Source organism: Dromiciops gliroides, chromosome 1 (assembly GCF_019393635.1).
Source record: "Dromiciops gliroides isolate mDroGli1 chromosome 1, mDroGli1.pri, whole genome shotgun sequence".
NCBI lineage: Eukaryota > Metazoa > Chordata > Mammalia > Microbiotheria > Microbiotheriidae > Dromiciops > Dromiciops gliroides.
In genome coordinates, this window is record NC_057861.1 from 253,548,546 (window position 1) to 253,574,474 (window position 25,929).

At 39.1% G+C, this 25,929-nt stretch overlaps 1 protein-coding gene across 2 annotated transcripts in view; it reads left to right on the forward strand.

The window, feature by feature from the left end:
* Nucleotides 1–25,929, forward strand: part of MAPRE2 (microtubule associated protein RP/EB family member 2) — a 221,565-nt gene that overhangs the window by 168,390 nt on the left and 27,246 nt on the right. For both annotated transcript variants that reach the window (XM_044003190.1, XM_044003188.1), the window contains 2 exons: nucleotides 4,308–4,453; nucleotides 7,121–7,334. In XM_044003190.1, the coding sequence (XP_043859125.1) occupies nucleotides 4,308–4,453; nucleotides 7,121–7,334 (360 nt within the window). The remainder of the gene's footprint in view (nucleotides 1–4,307; nucleotides 4,454–7,120; nucleotides 7,335–25,929) is intronic.

The window sequence follows — 25,929 nt, forward strand, 5'->3', positions numbered from 1 at the left end:
ATTTGACATTTACTAGCTGTGTGACTCTGGGCAAGTCACTTAACGCTCATTGCCCCCACCCTACCCCCCACAAAAAAAAAAGAAAGTAAAATTATTTTTTCAGCTGGGAAAGGGTAGAACATAAACATAGTTAAAAAGGAAATGAAGAAATGGTAAGAGAGCACCTACCTATTCCAAAGAAAGGCAAGCCACCAGTCCAGTTGAATAACATCTTAGGGTCCTCAAAGAAGTTGCAGGGGAGATTAATTTGCTACTGATCCTTTGAGAGATCATAGAAAATAAAAGAGGCATGGAAAGTCTTAAAGATGCCAAATGCTGTGCCAATTTTCTGAAAAGGTATAAACTATACTAGTGAGTTTAGTGCAGAGCCTGAGTAGAATTATAAAACATGATCAGATGGAGGATTTCTCTGCATTTAAAAAGTGAGTAGTGATCACCAAGTGCCAATATGGATTCCCTAAACTTAAGTCATACCAAGCAACCTTACTCCTTTTCTGAGAGGATTATTAGTCTCAGTAGATGAGGAAAACTATCTATATCTATATATCTTTATATATATAAGTCTTTTATATATATGACACATACATACACATATATATTTGATATGGATGGATTTCAGCAAGTCATTTGATAGCCTTATTTTAATTTGATAATCTTATCTTATTGTATCTTTATGGACAGAATATAGTATCATTAGGTAGATTTATAAATGGCTTAATGATCATACCTATAGAGTATTGATCAATGGATTAGATTATTTAAAAAAGAAGTTTCAAGGGTAAACATTAGACCCTAGCTTCTTTTTTTTTTTTAGGCAATGGGGGTTAAGTGACTTGCCCACGGTCACACAGCTAGTAAGTGTCAAGTGTCTGAGGCCGGATTTGAACTCAGGTACTCCTGAATCCAGGGCTGGTGCTTTAACCACTGCGCCATCTAGCTGCCCCTAGACCCTAGCTTCTTAAACTGTGGGTCACATAACTGAATGTGGTTATGTATACCTATTTTATATACTTATATACCTATATGTCTGAGATTACATAAAACTTTCTCCGGTGAAAAGGGGTCTCATGTGGGAAAAGTTTCAGAAACCCTGCACTTGACTGTGAGCTCTTTGAGAGCAGGGACTGTTTTTTGCCTTTCTTTGCATCCCCAGCACTGGGAACAGTATCTAGCAGATAGTTTTGTTGTCATTTAGTCATTTTTCAGTTATATCTGACTGTTGGGGTTTTCTTGGCAAAGATGTTGGAGTGTTTGCCATTTCCTTCTCCAGCTTGTTTTACAGATGAGGAAACTGAGGTAGACAGGGTTAAGTCACTTACCCAGGGTCACACAGCTAGTAAGTGTCTGAGGCTGAATTTGAACTCAGAAAGATGAGTCTTCCTGACTCCAGGTTCAGCATTCTAGCCACTATACCACCTAACAGGCCCCTGGCATATAGAGGGTACTTAATAAATGTACGTTTACCAACAATATTTTAACTGCTTAGAATTCTGTCCTGTTTTTCAAAAAAAAATTTATCAATGACTTGGATAAGGGTCTAGATTACATCTAGATTACATTAACAAATTAGAAGATTACTTAGGCTAATTAATAATTATAGAAATAGGTTCTAAATAATAGACTGAAGGTAATAAAATGAATTATAATAAAGATAAATATAAAGTACTATACTTAAGTTAGAAAAATCAAGCCAATACAGGATGAGGCAAATGCGACAGAGTTCATGTTTTTAAAAAAACAAACAAACAAACAAACAAAAACACAACTTAAGGATTTCCCCTGAATTCCCTGATCTTGGCGTGCCATCACACATTCCTATGCATTCACATAAGCAGTCCCCAATGCCTGGAACGCATCCCTTCCTCATCTGCCTTTCTGATGCCTTATCTACTTTGAAGGTGCAGGTGCCACCTCCATTGGGAAGTGAAGCCTTCTTTCCCCTACATCATTTTCTACCTTGCATGCCCATTTGTATATGCTTTCACTCCCTACTCTTAGTCCTGGAGAAACTTCTACCCTGAGACCCCACTGTTCTTCTTGGTGATTGGCTCTCCACTATGTCTGGAAAACCCCAGTCTTGCTTCATTCACCAATGTGTACCCTAATCCAAATCCCAAATCCCTTTGGATATGGAGTGACCTAAGGGCTTGCTCAAACTCATGATGCCTTCCTATCACTGAAACACCCCAAACCACCCCTGTCCCTATTGGATTTGCCTTCATCCCTAAGAGAAGGCATCAACCAAGCTAACCCCAAGGTGTGGTACAGGGAGAAAGGAGGTATAGTTTGTGAAGGCATGGCGTGCCAACTCAGTGTCAGGGATCCCAGGCTTTTAAAAATACCTTAAGGGGAAGGGACAGCTAGGTGGTGCAGTGGATAAAGCACTGGCCCTGGATTCAGGAGGACCTGAGTTCAAATCCGGCCTCAGACACTTGACACTTACTTACTAGCTGTGTGACTCTGGGCAAGTCACTTAACCCTCATTGCCCTACCAAAAAAAAAAAAAGCCCCAACCTTAAAGGGATATATAGACACATACATACACACATAGACATAGACATACACAACACACATATGTATGCACATATATACATATACACATGGGTACATCATGTGTGTACACACAGATAAGTTTCATAAAGCCACTTTTATACAACCAGTTATAAAATGTAAAAGTCTATTCTTATTGACCTAAAGAATAGATGGTAAGGTCATTTCTAGGCAGCTAGGAAAATCATAGCACAAAAGTAGATAAAATTATAAATTTTAAGTATGCAGATTAATAATGATTACCCAAAAGGGAATAACTAAATGCAGAAGAGAGAGGGTACAATGGTACCCCCAAATTCATGATGCCTCCGCTCCCATCCTTGGTAGATTGTCCTCAAAAATATTCCCTTCTCCTACCTATCCTTCATTACCTAATCCCCTAAACTCTAGTCATTGGCTAAGGAGGGACACACCAGAGCAAGGTGGAGATAATAATTCAGCCTCAGGTACTTTTACTAGTTGTATATTTTTGAGCCAGTCACTTAACTGCTTTGAGCCTCAGTTTTCTTATCTGTAAAATGGGAATGTTAATACTTGTACTCCCTACCTCTTAATTAATTTTCTTGCCAGGAAAGTACTTTGCAAACCTTAATGTGGTCTACAGATGGGAGCAGATGTTGTTATGATCTCTTCTCTCACTCTATGAACTCTCCTCGCTGTCTGCCCAAGCATTTCCTAGTTTCAGCTGACCGAGGACTATTGTCATCATAGCCCTTCCTCACTGATTTTATGCACTGAGGCCATCAATGAAGCATACAATATCTGTATGGTAAAACAGACAAAGAAATCCATTCTTCAGTCTAGTCTGTCACAAAACATTCACTGCACAGACTAAGAACAGAAAGGGAAGGAAAAAAAAAACTTAAATCATTGAAACTGGGCAGTTTTTCCAAGTAAAAGTCCTTATAGCCTAAGTCCTTTTCCAAAAGACAAACAAAACCAAGCAAAACCATCCACTTCCTAATACCTTATAATCATAGAAGGCCTTTACTATTTCAAAGTGACTTATTACATACTTCATCTCATTTGATTTTCCTGCTAATTTCACTGAAGGAGGTGACAGAAATGTTACTGTCTCCATTTTACAAGTGCGGAGACTGAGTCCCAGGGAGGTTAAACACCTGAGAAAGATCACTCGGCCAGTAGATAGCAGACCTGGGGACTGGTATTCCTACTGCATCTGAGCCAGTTTTCGTTTTGTTTTTTCCTACTACACATGCCTGTCTTTCAGCAATTCGGGGCAGGAAGAAACTAACTGAAAAAATGAAAATAAGTATGGCCATTTGCTGGAGGTTGGGATTAGGGATAAGGCCAAGGACAGCATGGAGGAAATGAGCTCTTAGTGACTGATATTCTAGCTGCCATTAAGCTCTTTGGCTTCAGGAAGTTAAGATAATGAGGCATTAATTTCATTGCCATGCAAAAAAAGCTTTCTCATCATCCATTCTAGAGTACTCTTCTCCAAGACACAACATAGTAGAGCCAGCAGTTGGAAATGGAAAATTGACTCCCACTCTTTCCATCATAATCATTTCTTTTGTCATTCCGCTGCAATCATTGGTGCATCCCAACCCAGTGGAGAGGCAAGAACCATGTAAACGCCACAGTGACATTTCACGCACTGGAACAAGTTGGTCCTCACTGTGGATTCTAAGTGGCCCTTAAGCATGATGACTTTTCTTCCTGACAATACATGTCACTTTCTCACCTCTCTGTGCATCAAGATTAATTCCAATACTTTCTTCCTCTCGTTTCAGGAGCCGCCTATTGCCAGTTCATGGACATGCTATTCCCAGGCTGCATTAGTTTGAAGAAAGTAAAATTTCAAGCAAAGTTGGAGCATGAATATATTCACAACTTCAAACTTCTGCAAGCATCATTTAAAAGAATGAATGTTGATAAGGTAGGGGACTGAATTGCATTTAATAAACTATGTCATTTGGCCTTAAAATTTATAGAGGAAATACAAGAATCAGCCTTTGGCTGAAGAGTCAAAAGTATGAATACCAAGGTCTATATATGACATAAAAAAAATCAGCTCAGCTCCCATAGTGATTTAGCATGAACTTTAAAAAATAGATAGTAGCCATTGGGCTTCATTTTTTTTAAGAGTTTATGTTTAAGAGGTTTTTCTGTTCTTACTATAAGGACTATACTAATCTTACTATAAGTACTTTTAGTACTTAAGAGCTATTATTAGTTGCAAAGAGAAATATTCTACCTTCCTTAATTAGAATAGTTTTTCATAACAAAAGAAGAATGTTGAATAAGGGGGCGGGGGGGGGGGGGGGGGGGGGGGGAATGGCTTAGTTTATTAGGTCATAGATTGAAAACTGGAAAAGACCTTAGAAGGTACTTAGTCCTGCCTCCCTCCTTTTACAGATGAGGAGAGTAATTTGACTTAAGTGTTTTTACCATATTGTGATAGCAACTAACTTGTTAACAATCAGTTGCTCTACTTGCTTGATTTCTCTTCATCTTAACTTGGTTAATATATTTGCAGAAAAGAATGTCATCCATTTTCATAGGTAGAGGCATAGAACTAACTGCCTCTCCTAATAATGGTTAAGTTACTCCATCATTGCTTCCTTTCATTGCATCCTACACACTAATGCCAAATTTATCTTCTTAAAAGCACTCTACTGATTATGCCATACATACCCATCTTTCTGACTTAAAAACTTCCAATGGCTTCCCATTTTCTATCAAAGTCTGAACCCCTTAGTTTAGGATTCTAGGCCATCTCCAACCTTCTAACCTGTCATTCCAGGCTTAGCTATTTCTAGTCCCTTCAAGCACAATAAATCTCCATAATATTTGTACTACCTAATTCTCCACTACTGCACACCATGGACAGAATTTCCCATCTGTGTCTGTCTTAACTTTGTTTTTCCTTCATGCCTTGAACATAATAGGTGTTCAATATAGGTTTTAATTAAAACAGGGGGAAAATTAAAGCAGAAATTATATGAATATTCATAAGGGCTGATATTAAAGCAATTCTGACACCAGAATTGTAATTGACAATTTCTTTAGTCATATCCAATACTAAAATGCTCTTGTTATATCCTGGAAGGCCTTATTGGAGAGTTAGGGTTCATGCTGGTGATCTCCAGAAGTGGGTAATAGAAGCTTTTTTGGTCAAATTTTACTTAGGACCTCCAAATTTGAACTCGTTTTCTTGTAACTTTGATTTTTATATGAAATCCAAAAATTATTTTCTTCTTCTGGTTAGTGTCTTAAACTTTACATGCAAAAATTATCATCTATAAAGATGTATTAATGCTTACTAACAAGTTGATTAAAACAGATATTAATAATTCTCGTAATTTAAGTATGGTAGCTTTGGAAAAAGTAAGTGTGACTTTTGCTTTTTGTTTTTGTTAATTGTGAGTAGATAAAGGTTTCAAGAAGAGGTTGGAATCTCCTCCAGTAATCAGTCTAGTCACACTTGACTTAATTTGGTTTCCATTGAATCTTTGTGAAGAACATCCTATAAAAATCATGACTAATGACTTAATTTAACAGGATAACTGAGAGGCCATATGACATAGTGGAGAGAGCGCTGAATTTGACATCATGGCCTAAGTTTTGTCACTAATGTGTTAAAAGGCTCGTTTTTACCTTTCTAGATCCAAGAGGAGATTCGGCAGGTATATAGCTCATAAACACAGCAACTGCTGACAATGCAAATCCTCACAATAGGTTCAGTCTACATGGTGTCAGTTCACATTTTCATTCAATGTTCCTCACTTGACAAAAAGTGAGCAACACACATACAGTCCAGTTCTCTCTCTCTCTTTCTCTCTCTCTCTCTCTCTCTCTCTCTCTCTCTCTCTCTCTCTCTCTCTCTCTCTCTCTATCACACACACACACCTATGTTGTGCCTCTTCCTCACCACCAGTATAATTAATATGGGAGTGTGGGATAATATTTGTGGTGAAGAGTTACTTCAGTTACAGGAAAGTTCCCAATTCGTCTTCAGAGGCACAGCCTATCCACTAAGCATGTGTGTGCTGATTGGAACCAGGTACTTTCTGAACAGTTCAATGACCTTCTATGAGACTGCTAGGAGGAATGCTGACTGTCAATTCAGATAATGAACAGGAAGGCCTTGACTGAGTTCTCACAGACTGATTCTTCCCTTGAGTATGATTATTTTCTGGCCATGTTCTTGAAATCATTTTATCCCTACACTGTTGTGCAAGGAATTATAAAGCAGCAAGGATTTGAATGAGAGACTCTGGTTTTGCTTGACAGTATTCACTATTCCAAAAGTGAAATGTTAATTTGGTTTTTCTGCTGGAGAGGAGTTAAAAACCACCAATGCAAGAATAGAGCTATTCAAACACAAGAACATGAGGGAGAGGAAAAAAGTAGTCACAAATTACAAACAAGGCAAGGCAGCAAACATTTATTAAGCACTTACTGTGTGCCAGGCACTGTGTAAAATGCTGAGGATACCAAAAAAAAAAAAAAAAAGACACAAGAGGCAGTCCTGCCTCAGGGAGCTTACAGTCTAATGGGAGAGACAATGAGCCCACAAACATGACTTGATTTTATTTGGCAGGTCATTCCGGTGGAGAAGCTAGTGAAAGGCCGCTTTCAGGACAACTTGGATTTCATCCAGTGGTTTAAGAAGTTCTATGATGCAAACTACGATGGGAAGGAGTATGACCCCGTGGAGGCTCGGCAAGGCCAGGATGCCATTCCCCCACCTGACCCTGGTGAACAGATCTTCAACTTGCCCAAGAAATCTCACCATGCAAACTCACCTACGGCAGGTACTATAACAACAAAGGGATTTCAGTCTTTTCATCCCAGAAACTGTTGTCATTGAGCTTGGCTCTCTCTCTCTAGCAGGCAATCTTCAAGTTCCTTTGAGCAGGTTTTATTATCATTTGTTTTGCTCTGTCACATTTATCTGAGAGCAGTGGAAAGTCTTCGGGTAAATCCCATATGTGGCATATATGCAACAGGGATAGCGGCTGAACCTGTGACGTCATTAGTTTAGAGATCTCTCAGATCAGGAAACCTCCTCTATCAACATGGGTCAATCAGGAAACATTTATTAAGCGCCTTCCATGTGCCAGGCACTGCGCTAAGTGCTGGGGTTACAAAAAGCAGCAAAAGACAGCTCCTGCTCTCAAGGAGCTCACAGTCTAACAGAGGAGACAATGTGCAAAGCAAGCTATATAGGGAGAAATAGGAAATAAGAGGGAAAGCACTGGAATTGAGGGCTTGGGAAAGGTTTCCTGTGTGAGATGGGATACTAATTGGGATGTAAAAGTCGCCAGGGAGGTCGGTTGTTGGAGCAGAGGAAGAAGAGGGGATGGGGCATGACCAGAAAAAATCCCTGGCACCAAGAGGTGGAGTGTCTTGTTAGTAGAACAACCAGGAGGCCAGTGTTACTGGAGAGAAGGATACGTATGGGGAGTAAGGTGTGAGAATTCTGGAAAGTTAGGAGGGAGCTAGATTATGAAAGGCTCTGAATGCTAAACTGATTTTGTATTTGAACCTCGGGGCAATAGGGAGCCACCTTCTTTGCAACCTATAGTCAGCTAGAGGTGCCTGAAGTATTGAGAGTAAGTAGACTGCCAAGGGTCACATGGTTGGATGTGTCAGAAGTAGGACTTGAACCCAGTCTTCCTAACTCCTCAGATAGCTTTCTGTTAACCACACCTGTTATCACCACTTTTTCACATGTTTTCAATATGGAAGGTAAAGTTGTTTAACTTTTTGTTTGGTTGAGCCCAAATGATAAAAGAATGTAAACAGGTAAACAAATGGGTAGGATTTTTGCTTCCTGATGGATTTTTCTATAATTTCAGGTAATTAGTTTAGAAGATCATAGATGGAGAAAGGGAAGAGCCTCCATAGGCCAACCCATCTTACCTCCTCCTTTTACAGGTGATATTAGTGTCAGAAGAAAGAAAGATCATTTCTGACCAGGAAGGGGAAAGAAATCAGCAAAGGCTTGATTGAAGAGGTGATAATTCCCATGAGTATTAACAACTGAGCAGGATTTTTAAAAGTGGAGAAGGATTGGGGACACCATTATTGACTTAGATAACAGCAAGAGTCCAGGGTCAGGAGTGTTCAGAAAGCATTTGAAAATAGCAAAGCAACAACAACAACAAAAATAGGGGCAACTAAGTGGTGCAAAGAGCAGCTAGGTGGCGCAGTGGGATAAAGCGCTGATCCTGGATTCAGGAGGACCAGAGTTCAAATCCAGCCTCAGAAACTTGACACTTACTAGCTGTGTGACCCTGGGCAAGTCACTTAACCCTCATTGCCCTGCCCCCCACGCCCCCAAAAAAACAAAGCATTGTTCTCCAAGAACATACTCCATGGCCTTAATGTAGAACAAGTGGGTAAGTGCTGGCATTGGAATCAGAGGAGGTGAGTTCCAATCAGGTCTTTCACCTTCTACCCATGTGGATGTGGGCAAGTCACTTAGTAGCTCTGGGCCTCAGTTTTCTCATCTGTAAAATGAAGAAGGTTGAAATAAATTTCTTCTGAGGTCCTTTCCAGAAGTTGTCAATCTGTGGTCCTCTATTAGTCCATGTACCAAAGCTTATGTCCTTCATTCCTCAGAGCCCTTTTATTCTTTCTAAACACTAATTCTTTTGTTTTCGTTTTGTGGGGCAATGACGGTTAAGTGATTTACCCAGGGTCACACAGCTAGTAAGTGTCAAGTGACTGAGATTTGAACTCAGGTCCTCCCGAATCCAGGGCCAGTGCTTTATCCGCTGCGCCACTTAGCTGCCCCCTCTAAACACTAATTCTAATACACTTGGCTGTCTGATTTGGCAAGTCACAACAAATTGGAAAAAGCACATTAGAAAATGGTTAGAGGTATGGCTACAGGAGTGTGGCTGTTGACTGCTTGACACCAAGGGAGGAGACAGGACAGGGACAAACAGGCCTATTCGTTTTAGTGATCCCTGGGAGCATTGCTGCTTTGCACCAAAATATATCCTAAACTAGCCAAAAAATGTTCAAATTCTGTTCACAATAGTCTGTTTGAGAAGCCAGAAAAAGGTTTTAAAAGTTTTATTTTTACACTTTAGGAATTTTCCGTTTCAAATGGTTAAAATTTCTTAAACACCGGGGCAGCTAGATGGTGCAGTGGATAGAGCACCGGCCCTGGAGTCAGGAGTACCTAAGTTCAAATCCAGCCTCAGACATTTAACACTTACTAGCTGTGTGACCCTGGGCAAGTCACTTAACCCCAATTGCCTTACTAAAAAAAAAAAAAATTTCTTAAACACTTGAATGTTTAAATGGATGAGTTACCTAGAAAATTATCTCATACCGAGCACATCATTTCCCAGCAATACTGGGTAGATGCAGTCACTTAAATCTGTTGTCACACCCCCACCCCCTTAGGCACTAGTACTGATGGGGTGCTGTGGTATAGAGCAAGAGTACTCTGTAAACTCAAAAGATCTCTGTTCAAATCTACTTGCTTCCTGTGTGACGTTGGGCAAACCTTTTTAGAGGGGTCTCATGGGAGTTCCCATATACTAATGATAAATTCCAGTGGAGCTGATCAAGTGACTTGGCCTTTTTTCATACTGAAGCAGCTCAGCAAACACAGGATAAAATGCTGGCATTGGAGTAGGTGATCTCTAAGGTTGCCCTGGGCTCCAAATCCTATTATGTAAGAAGACATTGGTTAATTCTTAATTATTTACCTTTACTAGAGAAGGTGGCTGGTTCTTAAAGGCTAACGTAGGATTTGAAAAGGCTAAGATGTAAGAGAAGGCATCCCTGGTGTAGGGGAAAGCAGGTGCAGCAGCGTGGGAGGCGTATGAGAATTGGGCAATCCATTTTCTCTAGAGCCAGGGCTAGGTGGAGTCTGTGCTGTGGATGCAAGCTGTGAGACATGTAATTTAAAATAGCAGATGATCCCTTAAAGCATTTCTATTTAGCTTTGAAATATATTATGTGACTTAGTTATAGTCTGGGCAGCTAGATAGAACTGTGGGTAGAGTGCCAGGCCCGGAGTCAGGAAGACCAGAACTCGGATCCAGCCTCAGACACTTAACCCTGTTTCCCTCAGTTTCCTCATCCATAAAATGAGCTGAGGAAGGAAATGGCAAACCATATTAACATCTTTGCCAAGAAAACCCAAAATGGGGTCACAGAGTGTTGAACACAACTGAAAATGACTGAACAATAACAATAAAAAGTTACAGTCTATTTGCCTTCCTTATGTTTTGCTTTAGGTGAATATCGAAATGTGTTTATCTTTTTTGGTTTTTTTCTTTTTTAAGTGAGGCAATTGGGGTTAAGTGACTTGCCCAGGGTCACACAGCTAGTAAGTGTTAAGTGTCTGAGGTCGGATTTGAACTCAGGTACTCCTGACTCCAGGGTCGGTGCTCTATCCACTGCGCCACCTAGCTGCCCCTGAAATGTGTTTATCTTTTTTGAACACACACCCACTGATAGCCTCAGGAGGCAAGCCAGGAGCATCCTTTAGGGAAAGGGGAAGTCAATCTGGAATGAGAAATTACTACAAATTAGATAATCCATATGTGGATAATCAAGAGTGGATTCTCTGGGTGCTACAGCAAAATGTGCTTTCACTTCCTGTGTTCACCAAGGAAGCCTTTTGTGTATGTCAGATGTCTGTATGTGCACACCCACCTTATACGTTCTAAGAAAAGATGCCAAATTTCTCTAGCTGTCTAGTATGTTCAGAATATTATCTTCTTGAGTGCTAGTGAAGAGAGGCTGGGTTGCATGAGTTGATAGAGAGAAAAATCTGGGTACAAATCCTTCCTCTGCCATATGCTGACTGCATAGCCCTGAGCAAGATACTTAACCTCTCAGAGCCCCAGCCAACCTTTTGAGCAAAGCATGTGGGTATCTGCATTAGGAACAGAAGTTTCTCACTGGGAGTTCCCATATACTAATGAAATCATCACAGGTCCTGTGCCAATGATAAGTTCCAGTGGAGCTGATCAAGTGACTTGGCCTCTTTGCATACTGAAGCAGCTCAGCAAACACAGGATTAACCTGTGGTATAACATGGTTTGAGGTAAAGAGCAGATACCAAATCAGAGTTTATGATTTCTTGGTGAATTGCATTTCATCTGTACTCAGAAGGATAGTATCTTAAAAGGAAATATCCTTTTGACTTTTGTTCTAGTAACCAGGGACATGTTTTAAAATATATGTTGACATACTGATAGGTGTGTAGTAAGTGCAACAATTGCTGGAATTTTGTTTGCATCACTCTGAGCCAAAATCCCAAGTTGAGATAGGCATCATTAAAAATTAGCTTTTTTTGTCATTGTTGTTATTGTTGTTTAGTTGTTTCAGTCATGTCTTACTCTTCCTGACCCCATTTGGGGTTTTCTTGGCAGAGATAACAGAGTGGTTTGCCATTTCCTTCTCCAGCTCATTTTACAGATGAGAAACTAAGGCAAACAGGATTAAGTAACTTGCTGAGGGTCGCACAACTAGTAACCATGAGACTAAATTTGAACTCAGGAAGATGAGTCTTCCTGACTCCGGGCCTGACACTATCTACTGCGCCACCTAGCTTTCCATAACAGGTGAACAATTATACACTTAAAAGAAACTTCAGATCTCTGGGTCTACAGAAGCCAAATGAAGTATATGAAGTTATACTCACCTAGAGTAAGTACAGTAATTGTTATAGAAATTGGCACCTAAGCTTTTTTCTCTTTCCTTTTGGGGTTTCATTATTTCATCTTAAACATTTGATTATTTCTTTTTTAAAGCTCCCCCTTCTCCCAAAAATAAATAAAGGGACAGCTAGGTGGAGCAGTGGATAGAGCACCGACCCTGGAGTCAGGAGTACCTGAGTTCAAATCTGGCCTCAGACACTTAACACTTACTAGCTGTGTGACCCTGGGCAAGTCACTTAACCCCAATTGCCTCACTAAAAAAAAAAAAGACCAAAAATAAATAAAGGAGGAAAGCCTGATGATTATGTTATAAAGAGACATTAGAGATGCCATAATCTGATAGATGGTGATGTAGATGAATATTGATGGTAATTTTCAGATGAAGAACTAGGTGTGTTCTATATGCAGAATTTATTTTCTCCAACTCTGTGGGTAGAACTTTAGCAATGAGATTTGAGCATATTCAGGAAGCAAATACTATTTGATAAAGGGATTACTTGTGGTTCAGTGGATACTTTTTTCTTCTTGCCAAGTATCAGATACCACTAAGCTAACAAGGAAAATGGCTATGTCAAGTTTCAGCAGATGCTACTCCTTGTCAGCATTCCGGAGATATGGTGGACTGCTTTGACTGGTTGGATGTCAGGGGAAAGAGGGGCAACTAGTACTCTCCATTGGGATCTCTTGGCATTAGCTGGGGAATCTATCCCAGGAACTTCCATAATTTCTTCAGTTCTCTAACAGATTTAGTATTTCCAAGGCAAATCTGCCCCACAGAAGACAATTACTAGTATCATTTGCTGCTTAAAATATTTGCATTTCTTGAGAGCAAATAAAAGTATGTGGCTATATGGTTCTTTTCTTAAAAATGTAAACAGTACTTATTGAAAGCTCTGATGTCAACAACCCTGCAAAGGCTAGATCTTCTATTTTTTGTACTTATTGCTTTTAGCATTGGCCTCTAATGTGAGGTTTTTTTTTCCCTTCATAAAGCCATTTTGGAAAAAAGAAAAACAAAACTAAAGAGCGTAGAAATAAAATCAAAGTGCCATATCTGACTGATGCCTAGCAACACAAATTCAGTTCTGTTCTTTCTTTGCTCTTATTGAATGGTTGGAATTTGTGGGTTGTCAGGGACCAAGAGAAAATTGCTTGATGTGTGTGGACAAAGAAGCAGTTAAACTATATTGCTTTGCTTTGAAAAAAGCATTCTATTGGAATGCCTTTCATTTTTTTCTAGACACTAAAACAAATAATGGTAAGTTTTAGTACACATATAATATGCTTTCTTGTATGGAATTCAAAGATATTTTCTCCATATTAATAGATGGAGAAGCTGAGACACAGAAAAGGTAAACTGTGTGCCCCAGGCCATAGAAAAGATTAGTAGCAGAGACATGTATAAAACCCAAATCTCTTGATTCCTAGACTGGTGGGTTAAGCCACTACTTTCTGATTGTTTCTTTCCATTCAAACTCTCATCTTCATGATTCCAAGATCAAAAGCCAAGCTCTCAGTCAAATAGCCAAGTAGCTATTTGGTATATTCCAAATTCTGCTTCCCCACAAACTTGAGCATGGCAGAGTTACCACAGGCAAATAATGCTGTAGCAAATGCCCCTGGGAAGGTAGTCATCCTACTTAGTACCAGCATTCTTCTTTCCTCACATGCTTCCAATGCAAGTCACAAAGATGCTGGTCTTCACTGTGTTTGTATTCATGTTGATCAGTTCTATGGGTAGCTCCTTGCATGCTGCTGGACAGGTTTGCCCTCAGGCTGGCTTCCTGCCAAAGCATCGGCACCTGGTGTGAAACCTTGTACAAGGCCCACAGGAGCAAGGACTTTGTATCAATTTGTTCTGTGAAATGGCACAGAATGTCCGTGGACCCGCTTTCCTTTATTCCAGGTTCCTTTATGTGTCACCTCATGTGTTCAAGGGAATATCTAAGAAGAACAGGAAACAACATAGCCTGCTGCTTCAGAGGCCCTTCAGAAGCATCTTTTCCAGGCTGATGCACTGCTGAGTGATTATTAACACGTCCATGTAGGTCAGGAAAAGTAGGACCCTAAAGCGGAGGCATAAAGAATTTCTGGGGACTCATCATCTTTTTCTTCATAGTATCTCACAGCAAAGCTAAGACAGAAGGCAAGATGAACATATACATTAGCTCAGGAGTGGCTGGATTTTCATTTTATTTTTTAAACTCCATTTCTTCATATCATGGTCTTTCAATCAGTGACCCTCAATTGTAGGAAAGTTTCATTTTGGGGGGATAAATTAGCAAATGGCCAGTTAGTTTGCCGTGGTGCTGATGAGGGTGAAGGTGTGGTTTAGGCTCTATCCTGTGGTTATGGACCAAGCCCAACCAGTCATCCAGCAAATGTTTTTTTTGTTTGTTTGTTTGGGGGGTTTTTTTTGGGGGGGGGATAAGGGCAATTAAGGTTAAGTGACTTGCCCAGGGTCACACAGCATCATCTAGCAAATGTACACTGTTAGTCACAAGAGAGTCTGAGTAAACTGCTCCAGAAGGAAGACTCAAAATGCCTTCTTTACAGACTACTGGTGGGCAGGGCCATCTTTGTACCTGAGGGACAAAGCATTCAGAAGATTTTAAAATTATCACCATTTTAGGTTTCAAGGCTTTTTGTTGTGTTTTTTTTCCTCTCCCCCCTCTCTCCCCCCCATAAACAAGACTTGATGCCAGCAGTGTGATGACGCCCATGTAAGGTGTTGTCACAGCAACGCCCATGTGTCTTTAGTTCCTGTTCAATCTGTCATCTCCAAGGTGCTCATTCAGACCTTTCAATTGCTCCACTTAGAGCTACTGCATTTCTCTGATGCCAGAGTAAACAGGCTAAAGATGTGCACCCCAAAGGATGGCTGATATGCCTACCTGAGGGCTGTGTCTTCTGGGGCTCTTTTTTTTTGCCATTTCTATTGCTCTGTGAAAAAAATATCCTAACGTGTTTGAAATCAGAAGGTCATAAGGTTTAGTACCTAATGTGAATATTTCAAAGGAAATTTAATTTTCTTCTAAGAGATGAGAGGCATGAAAAGTTAGGTTTGTAATAAAGGGATACATAATGGGTGCAAATAGATTTAAATATTTAGAATTTAAAATTATGGAGCTACTTAGAGATGGGAAGACTTTTTTGTGTCTTTTCCCTTTGAAGTGTTTTCTGAAATGAGGGTGACTCAAGCAGTGCCTGGAAAATACCGGAGGATCACATGATGGCTAAAAATAAACACATCATCTACAGCAGGGAAAATAACCAGGGCAGAATTAACTTGGTATGGGAATGTTAACATAAAAAGGAAATGCAGCCCCAAGTCTCTCTCATGGAACAAAAAAAATGGGCATGATCATCTCAGCAAAGACACAGGCATCCCTCACTGTATATAGAACAGTCCCTGTGGTAGAATGAGATTAGGTATGCCCACACCCAAATGAACGATAGCGCCCCTCCACCAGCAAAGCCATTCACTGCAACGCCTCGTGACCTTTCACAAATTAACCAGAAAAGATTGAAACATGACCAACTGAAAAATTTATCTCACTCATGCATTGTTTCCCATGATTGCCATTTATCACAATATAGAGATGTTTCTTTGACTCGTGATACATATGTATGTGTATATGTATATTTTTATGTTTATGTGTAGATATATGCATGTATACATATGTATATATTCAAACATGTATGTATCATAAGATGATAGGAATATATGTAATCCAGATAGGAAATTTTTCTAGGGTAACAACAAAGTGGTGTATTGGAAGGGACATTGAATTTGGAGCCAGAAGTCCTGGATTTGAATCATAGCTCTGATCTTTACTACATGTGAGATCTTGGACAATTCATTTCTCTCTGGGCCTCAGTTTCCCCTATGACCTAACGGGACTATTTTCAATAGAGATGTATGGAATGTTGACATAACGTTCCATTTCATTCATATGACATAATTTGTTCGGTCATTCCCCAGTTGAGGATCACCCCTTTAGTTTCCAGTTCTTTCCAACAACAAAAGGCTCTACAGTTAACATTTTTGTACAAATGGGTCCTTTTTCCACGTTCTTTGGTTTCTTTGCAGAATATGCCTAGTGATAGTATCACCGTATCAAAAAGTATGCACAGGGGGCAGCTAGTTGGCCCAGTGGATAAAGCACTGGCCCTGGATTCAGAAGGACCTGAGTTCAAATCTGGCCTCAGACACTTGACACTTACTAGCTGTGTGACTCTGGGCAAGTCACTTTGCCCTGCAAAAAAAAAAAAAAAGTATGCACAGTTTAATGACTTTGGAGTATAGTTTAAACTCACCCATATTTTAGTCTATTATTCCTCCCTAGGAGGACTATCAGGTGATTTGAGGAGTCATTAAAAACTCAAGCTTAAGAACTCTGACCAGCTGTTCGATTCTGGTAAAGAGTTCTTTGCTGATGGTGTCCTCAAGTTAATCAGAGGAACCCTAGCTCTAGGGAGGTGTACCATAGAAACACTGAGGCATCTATGAGGTGATCAATTTTAAGAGTCATTACTCAGCTTGTAAGAGTTTAATAGGAATTAGTGTTTGGGTATTTCTAATTGACTCTGTCTTATAATTTACAACTTTATGTTCTCAAACCCTTATGGTTTTATTTTTATTTTTAGAGTCCAAGCATAGGGAACATATACACACTTTTATATTAATGGCTATTGAATCAGATTTTAAAACCTGTAAGAAGAAAATGAAAGTTTGCTGAATACTGAATCCTGACATACTTTATGTTCTGCAGTAGTATGGAATAGACCCAAACTATTCAGGGAGTAGCTAGCTAGCTACTTCCAAGGGCTGACATCAGAAAAGGAAAACAGCTAAACTTCTCCCAGCCAAAGTCTACACAAGTCACTTTTTACAAGCCAAAAGGACTATTATGCTTATTCCGGATCAGATAAATGATCCTTTCTTACTACAAAATTTAAAGTGAGAGACTTGATCATTTGGGCCTTTTACAAAATTCAGGGCTTCCCAAAAGTCACAAAATTTGGGCCAAGCTTTAGTCACCAGAATTATAATAATAAGCATACTCTTTTTTTTTTGTATTAAAAAATATTAGTAAAACAGACTGACTCTTTGGATACAAGGCTTTTCTGCCCAACCTCTCCTTCTCCTGCATGAGAATTTCAGAGAGCCACTTTGTAAGATACACTATTCTAGACAGGAACAGAATGGATGTTCCTTTAGTAAGACAAGTTGATCTTTCCTCCCCAACCTCATAATGCAGCTGAAAACCAAGGGCCTTTCCAGGCAGTATCAACATTGTCTGCTTTTTCTTCTCCTATCCTTAAATAGAGAGGTTTCAGCAAGCTACTAGCAACCTTGCTTCAGAGTATTAAGCTGTGACAACTTGGCTCATTCTAATAGCAACCCATAGCTCCTGAATTCAGAGCTCTTAGGACAAGAGTTGCTTGTTTTTCTCAGTTACAGAAGGTAGATCCCACCAAGCAGCAAATAAACAAGGTTTTTACAGCATTGCCTCTGCTGAAAGTGCTATACAGGAATTGTTCTTTTTTTTTTTTTTTTTTTTTTTTTTTTTTTTTTTTTTTTTAGGTTTACATTATGAGATAGTTTATTTTTTTTTTCCGTTACATGTAAAGATAGTTCTCAACTTTTGTTTATACATGCTTTACAATTTCAGATTTTTCTCCCTCCCTCCCGCCCCTCCCTCCCCCCTCCCCTAGACAGCAGGTAATCTGATATAGGTTATATCTATATATATCTATACATATAGATATATATATACACACACATATATATACACATAATAACATTAATCCTATTTCTGCATTAATCCTGTTACAAGAGAAAGAATCAGAGCAGTGATGCAAAACCTCAAAATAGAAAAAAAAAAACAACAGCACCCAAAACAAAAGAAATAATATGGTTCAATCAGCATCTATACTCCACAGTTCTTTCTTTCTTTTTTTTCTTGGATTTGGAGATCCTCTTCTATCATGAGTTCCCTGGAACTCTTCTGTACCATTGCATTGGTGAGAAGAATATAGTCCATCACAGTAGGTCAACACTCAATGTTGATGATACTGTGTACAATGTTCTTCTGGTTCTGCTCATCTCACTCATCATCAGCTCACGTAAGACCCTCCAGGTTTCTCTGAACTCTTCCTGCTCATCATTTCTTACAGCACAATAGTATTCCATTGTATTCATATACCACAACTTGTCCAGCCATTCCCCAATTGATGGGCACCCCCTCAACTTCCAATTCCTTGCTACCACGTAAAGAGCAGCTATAAATATTTTTGTACATGTGGGTCCCTTTCCCCCTTCCATGATTTCTTTGGGCAAAAGACCTAAAAGTGGGATTGCTGGGTCAAAGGGTATGCACAGCTTTATCGCCCTTTGGGCATAATTCCAAATTGCTCTCCAGAATGGTTGGATCAGCTCACAGCTCCACCAACAATGCATTAGTGTTCCAATTTTCCCACAGCCTCTCCAACATTTATTATCTTCCTTTTTTGTCATTTTAGCCAATCTGATAGGTGTCAGGTGGTACCTCAGAGTTGTTTTAATTTGCATCTCTCTAATCATTAGAGATTTAGAGCATTTTTTCATATGGGAATAGATAGCTTTGGTTTCTTCATCAGAAAACTGCCTGTTCATATCCTTTGACCATTTCTCAATTGGGGAATGACTTGGATTCTTATAAATTTGATTTAATTCCCTGTATATTTTAGAGATGAGGCCTTTATCAGAAGCACTGGCCTCAAAAATTGTTTCCCAGCTTTCTGCCTCCCTTCTAATTTTGGATGCATTGCTTCTGTTTGTACAAAAATTTTTTAATTTAATATAATCAAAATCATCCACTTTGCATTTTATAATATACTCTATCTCATGTTTGGTCAAAAACTGTTCTCCTTTCCAAAGATCTGATAGGTACACTATTCCTTTCTCTCCTAATTTACCTATGGTATCACCTCTTATGTCTAAATCATGTATCCATTTTGACCTTATTTTAGTATAAGGTGTAAGATGTTGGTCTAAGCCTAATTTCTGCCATACTATCTTCCAGTTTTCCCAGCAGTTTTTGTCAAATACTGAGTTCCTATCCCAGAAGCTGGAGTCTTTGGGTTTATCAAACACTACATTACTAGTGTCATTTACTACTGCATTTCCTGAGCCTAGCCTATTCCATTGATCTACCACTCTATTTTTTAGCCAGTACCAGATAGTTTTGATGACTGCCGCTTTATAGTAAAGCTCCAGGTTTGGTACCGCTAACCCACCTTCCTGTGAATTTTTTTTCAGGAATTGTTCTTAAAAAGATTTTGGTTGGGAAAGAGTGCCTACAAACTACAGCTAGTCCCAGAATCAGGAGGGAGAGGAAGGAGAGTCCAGCGAGAGAAGAGCTGATGGAACAAACATTTATCGAGTCAATTCCATGTATTTAACTGTGCTGAGCTTTGGAGGAACCACAGACATAAATAAAATCTAGTCCCTTCCTTCCCCTAAAGAAGCATGAATTATACCACAGTAGGAGTGATCGAAATGGAATGGAACTGGACCCAGGACTTTATTTGTATAGGGAAGACATGAGGAAAACTTTTCAAATGAGTAAACTCCTATCAATGTAGATGTCCTCATCTTCCCAGCAACTTAGAATCTTAGAGATTTGTCTGAGGACCTGAAAAGGTCCCCATATATCAGAGGCTGAATTTGAACCCAGGTCATCTTGACTGATAAGAGTATGAAGTGCTAGGAGATCTAAGTATGTACTTAGAGTACTATGAAGGCATTTTGAAACCACGTGAAATGCAACAAAATGAAATTATCCAATATCAAAGGTATCTTTGATATTGGAACAAAATGAACATTTCAAAAATTATTTTATTTGTAGTCATCAGGATTACCAAATTTTACAGAACAATTTCAGATACATTTCAGTGACTTAATCTCTTGCCTCTTGTAGCCACTAGACCTAACACAAGTGACATAAAAATTCAGGAAAAACCATTTATTTGGTATCAGCTCAGTGAATACAAGAGACTGGGAAGGTCTCCATTCTTGCTGTAAAAACCCACTCATTCTCAGTCCATTAACAACTTTTTTTTTTATTTCTTAGAAAACAATCATGATGTGAAAGCATTGGTGGGTATAGAGTGTGGCGGTATTCTACTAAACCATTGTGACTGCATATATTTTGTTCCCTGTGAATCCATCATAATAGCCACAATAAATGTTCACATTTCTATATCACTTTCACGTTCTCCAAGTGTTTACAGATGTTATTTCATTTTATCCTCAACATTCCTGTGAGGTGGGTGGCATTATCATCTCCATTTTACAGATAAGGAAACTTGAGATTCATGGAGGCTAATTGGCTTGCTCAGAATCACATTTCTTTTTCTTTTTCTTTTTTTTTTTTTTTTTTGGTGGGGCAGTGAGGGTTAAGTGACTTGCCCAGGGTCACACAGCTAGAAAGTGTCAAGTGTCTGAGGCTGGATTTGAACTCAGGTCCTTCTTAATCCAGGGCTGGTGCTTTATCCACTATGCCACCTAGCTGCCCCCAGAATCACATTTCTAATAAGTAGCTGAGGCAAGATTTTAACTCAAGTGTTCCCAACTCCAAGTCCGGCCTTCTTTCCATTATGACCCCTGGTTTCCTGACTGCCTAGAGAAACAAAGTGCAATGCAGAAAAATCGGGGCACCTCCCAAGAATGGGCAAAGAGCTATGAATAACTAACTGATAGGATTGTTGTTTACTGAACAGATTTCTTCTTTTTTGTGGTTCTTGTCAACAATATTAATGTCATATTTTTAGCTCCTCTATTTATGATTCTGGCAGAAGAAATGATGTAAATTATGTGAGAGGAATTTCTAAATTTCGTCAAAGTACTAGACGTGAAGGATGAAGCTGAATATAATGCTTTTATTTGCTCCATCATCCTGAATTCATGTAGACCTCAGACGAGCAAAACAGCACTTTCCATAAACGTTAGGCAGGCTACTAATTGACATAAACTTCAGTGATGCTCTGGCCTTAACAAGGCCATGAATCAGACTGTCCTTTGTTTTCAGAACTATGCTTAAGAAGTCCTAGAAATGCTATTTAGACCAAAATTCTGGAAGGCAATAATTAAAATTACAACTCGAAGATGTAGCATAATAAGCCATACTTAGATTTAATGCTGAAAGGGAATTACAGGAACTTCTCTGTAATTCATATCCATTTTCCTGTTCATCAGAAATTTCTTTTTGGAAATAGGAAAACTTCAGGGCGGAGGTAGAAAGGAAAAATGTTTGGTCATAAAACATGACAAATATTATTTTTCAGGATATCCTTAAATGCAACTTGGAAAAAACTTGAAATGCTTGATGGCCACTAGAACAGATTGTGTCACGTGATCACAGTCGGACTAGCTGCAGCCTCTTTAAAAAGTCAGTTTGAGAGGTTTTCACTTTGGTGTTAGGCAGAGAAGAGCCATGGACATGGACAGAACTGAAATCAGCCGGTTGGGAACTCTGGGGTCTGGAAGGCCACTTTAAATGAGTTCAGTGGCATTTAAAATTGAAGGCTCGGGGCAGCTAGGTGGCGCAGTAGATAGAGCACCAGCCCTGGAGTCAGGAGTACCTGAGTTCAAATCTGGCCTCAGACACTTAACACTTACTAGCTGTGTGACCCTGGGCAAGTCACTTAACCCCAATTGCCTCACTAAAAAACAAAAAACAAAAAAACAAAAAAAAATAAAATTGAAGGCTGGCTCTAGCCTCAGAACTAAAAATGTTCAACTCTTATGTGCATTGGAAATAACATTGATCTGGGGTTTAGGGCAAGGGAGGGGATAGTGCCTAAAAGTGACTGTTAAAGTAGAAAAATTAGAAATTTCTTGGCAATATTCCTGGCCAGAATGAAGTAGAAGAACATCTTGAGGCCCTTGAAATGAGATTATGTAGTTTCATAATAACCGGTGCATTTCTTTGGTGTAGCTAGTTTTGTTCCTGTTTGTTTGTTTTTTAAAAGAAAGTAAAGCGGGGGGCAGCTAGATGGCGCAGTGGATAGAGCACCGGCCCTGGAGTCAGGAGTACCTGAGTTCAAATCCGGCCTCAGACACTTAACACTTACTAGCTGTGTGACCCTGGGCAAGTCACTTAACCCCAATTGCCTCACTAAAAAAAAAAAAAAAAGAAAGAAAGAAAGAAAGTAAAGCTTTGAAGACAACAGTGGAGCCCCAGGTCCTTAGGATGTCCTTGAACATCTACCACCTCCTATTCAGTCACACAAGTAAACATGATGACACTAAAAAAGGAAAGGAAGTCTCTTTTTCCATTCTCTAAATCCTGATACTTCTTTATATATTTTAGCTATGAGATAACTGTCCAGGGAAATTATTTTCATATCATATCACAGCTTATGAAAATTTGAGAGTTCGGTCTCCTCTTAAGAAATGTACCTTTAGTTTGAACTCCATGAAAGCATTAAAACCTTCAGAATAGATGCACAGATTTTTACCAGTTCTGTTCTCTTTATTTACTGTCATCAGATTTATTCTTTTTTAAAAAGTGAATAGGGGCAGCTAGGTGATGCAGTGGATAGAGCACTGGCCCTGGATTCAGGAGTAACTGAGTTCAAATCAGGCCTCAGACACTTAACACTTACTAGCTGTGTGACCCTGGGCAAGTCACTTAACCCCAATTGCCTCACTAAAAAAAAAAAAAATGAATAAAGACTGTACTTTCTGAACCAAACTGACATACATTGTTATATACATGTATATATGAGATATTATATGTAACATGTTAATATATCAATATAATGTACACTATAATTATATATTTATAATATAATCATATATTGTATATTAACATTAAATAATCTATATTATCTTATATGTATGTGTAGTGGCCTGGAGAAAGCACCACCCTTGAGCTTCTGTTTCTAGCAGCCTTTTATTCCATCGCTGTTAGGTTTCTGTCAAAACTACTTCATGGAAACTGAAAACACCCTCTTAATTTAAAAATCAAATAAGGATAATAGAGGCAGAGAAGTAAATAAGCATTTATATTGCACCTCCTAATATGACAGTTAGCAAGTACTGTGCTGAACACTTTACAAATATTATCTCATTTGATCCTTCCAACAACCCTGAGAGGTTTGTGCTGTTATATTAGTCCCATTTTACAGTTGAGGAAACTGAGGCAACAGGTTAAGTGACTTACCCAGGGTCATACAACCAGTAAAATATCTGAGACCAGATTTGAATTTAGAGATTTAATTTAGGGCCTGATTCCAGACCCAATCGTCTATATCTATTACACCACAAAGCTCTCTCAATAATTTAAAATTGATTTTAATTGTACATTATATGTGCTTGAATTTTATAAAACTGTTCCAAAAAAAATCTTTTTTTGTTATATCATATCTCTCCTCTACCTTTTCATATGCCATTCCCTAAATCTAGTGCCTGTTAAGTAGGAGCTGGTGCTATTTCATGCATGTCTCATAATAACATGTAGTTGGAAAGTAGTGATAGGTAATACACTCCTTGCATTTACATATAGCAAGTAGTCTGCTTTTTCTTACTTTCCTTTATCTGTTCTATTATGCCCACTGAAAATATTTTGATGCATCTTGCTGTATAAAAAGCCCATAAAGATGCATTGTATAATTTCTTTGGTACTTCCAGCTTTAAGGTTTGGGCACACTTGGCCAAAATTCCCCCTACCATTTTAAGACTCTGTCTGTGTTAACTATGAGAATTGGTGGTTTTGATTGTTGCAAGTCGATCAGGCACTTTCTAGCTTTTTTTCCCCTGAGAACTGACTGTTTCTGAATTGACCATGGCCAGATTTGCAATATTATTTAGATGCAGTATAAGTAATGCTTGGAAAGGATTTTCTATGAGTTTGGATGCATGGAGGAAGAGTAAGCTAAGATGTGTGTCCTCATGGGGAAGGGGTGATGGGGTAAGGAACTCAAATATCTGTGGGGTTTTTATGCTTTTTTAGATATTCACTGGACACTGTTGGTTGTCTATATTCCTTGAATTGCCCATAAGAGCTTTCTTTCTGTGAAAATAGGTCACTAAATAAAAAGGACAGAATTGTCTTGATGTTAAAAAGCACTTTCAGGACTAAATAAAGCTAAAAGTTTTCATTCAAAGGGCAGATGATGCAGAGTGGTTCCTGGCCTCTTTGCATTGCTCTGTAGTATTTGTTGTTTATCAGACCCACAGTTCCATCAGTCACCTCACCAGCATGGGCAAATCAGTCAGCCTTGAACAGTCAAACTGGGCTGTGAAGATGTACCAGGTTTAGGCATTGATTCATATAGCAAGCATTTACTGAGCACCTGCTATATGCAAAGCATGCAACTGGATGCTGTGAAGGGTACAAGAGAAATAAAATGCCAGCGTAACCGCCCTCAAGGACCTTACGGCCTAGTAAGGGAGATAAAGGATCCAAAAATAACTTATCATGACAAGATAGAATATCATGCCTATGATCACAGGATAAAAAGTGCCATAAGTGATACATAGCATGATGTGGAGTTCAGAAGAGAGGTTACTTTTGGCTGAGAGAGGATGAAGGATGGAACATATCTAATGAAGGCTTCTAACTGTAAAAAGAGGAAGGAAGGAAAAGAGGCTGGGATACAGCTGATAGACCAGCAAACAAGAAGTGTGAAGTAGGGAAAACAGTGGAGTATTGTCATTCATAGTAGAGTTATTCACAGGGGACAAGGACTGGGAAAGGGGCAGGCATGATTTTTTATTTTCACACATCTCACACAATGTGAGAAACATATGTAATAATAAAAATACAAATGATTCACACATATAGCACTTTGAGGTTTTCAAAGTGTTTTCCTTATGATAATCCTGTAGGGTAGGAAGGATAAGCATTGTAACCTTCACTTTACCTATTAGAAAACTGAGGAGCTAATAGTTTATGTGATTTGCCCATAATGGGGAAGCTAGCGAGTGTCTAAAGACATGATTCAAACCCAGGTCTCCTAATTCCAAGTCTAGCGTTCTGCCCACTCTACCTCTACCTCCAGAATTTTGTTATTGTGCTTCCTATCCTATTTAAACCTTCTGTATATCCTTCTGTATATCTTTCAAGGTCTAAGATACAGACATGAAACTATGCCTGGCTTGCCCAAAGACAAGATAGGTAGGAACTCGACCTGAGATTGGCTCTAAAAGGGAAATTAACTCAAAAAGGATAGGTGGAACTCAACAAAATTCTGGTCATTTTAATTAGAGTCTGCAAATGACTCTAATGAAAGAGAAAAATGAGAGCCCAATATGGTCTTTCAGGGAACTCATTAGCATACATGGGTTTTAAAAGGATCCGGATGAGAGGAGAAAATGAAGGCAGCACCAACACCGAACAGTGGCAAAGTTCTGTAAGAATAATAGCGTTGGGAAGGGGCAGCTAGGTGGTGCAGTGGATAAAGCACCGGTCCAGGATTCAGGAGGACCTGAGTTCAAATCAGGCCTCAGACACTTGACACTTAACTAGCTGTGTGACCCTGGGCAAGTAGTCACTTAACCCTCATTGCCCCACCCAAAAAAAAAAAAAAGTGTTGGGAAGACTAAGGTTCATGTTTGCAATGAATGTTAAAGAAACTAAAAGTGCTTTTTTAAAAAAATCTCCTTTTTGGGAATTCAGGTAAAGAATAGTACACCTCTTTGGTATGCTTAGGAAAGAGA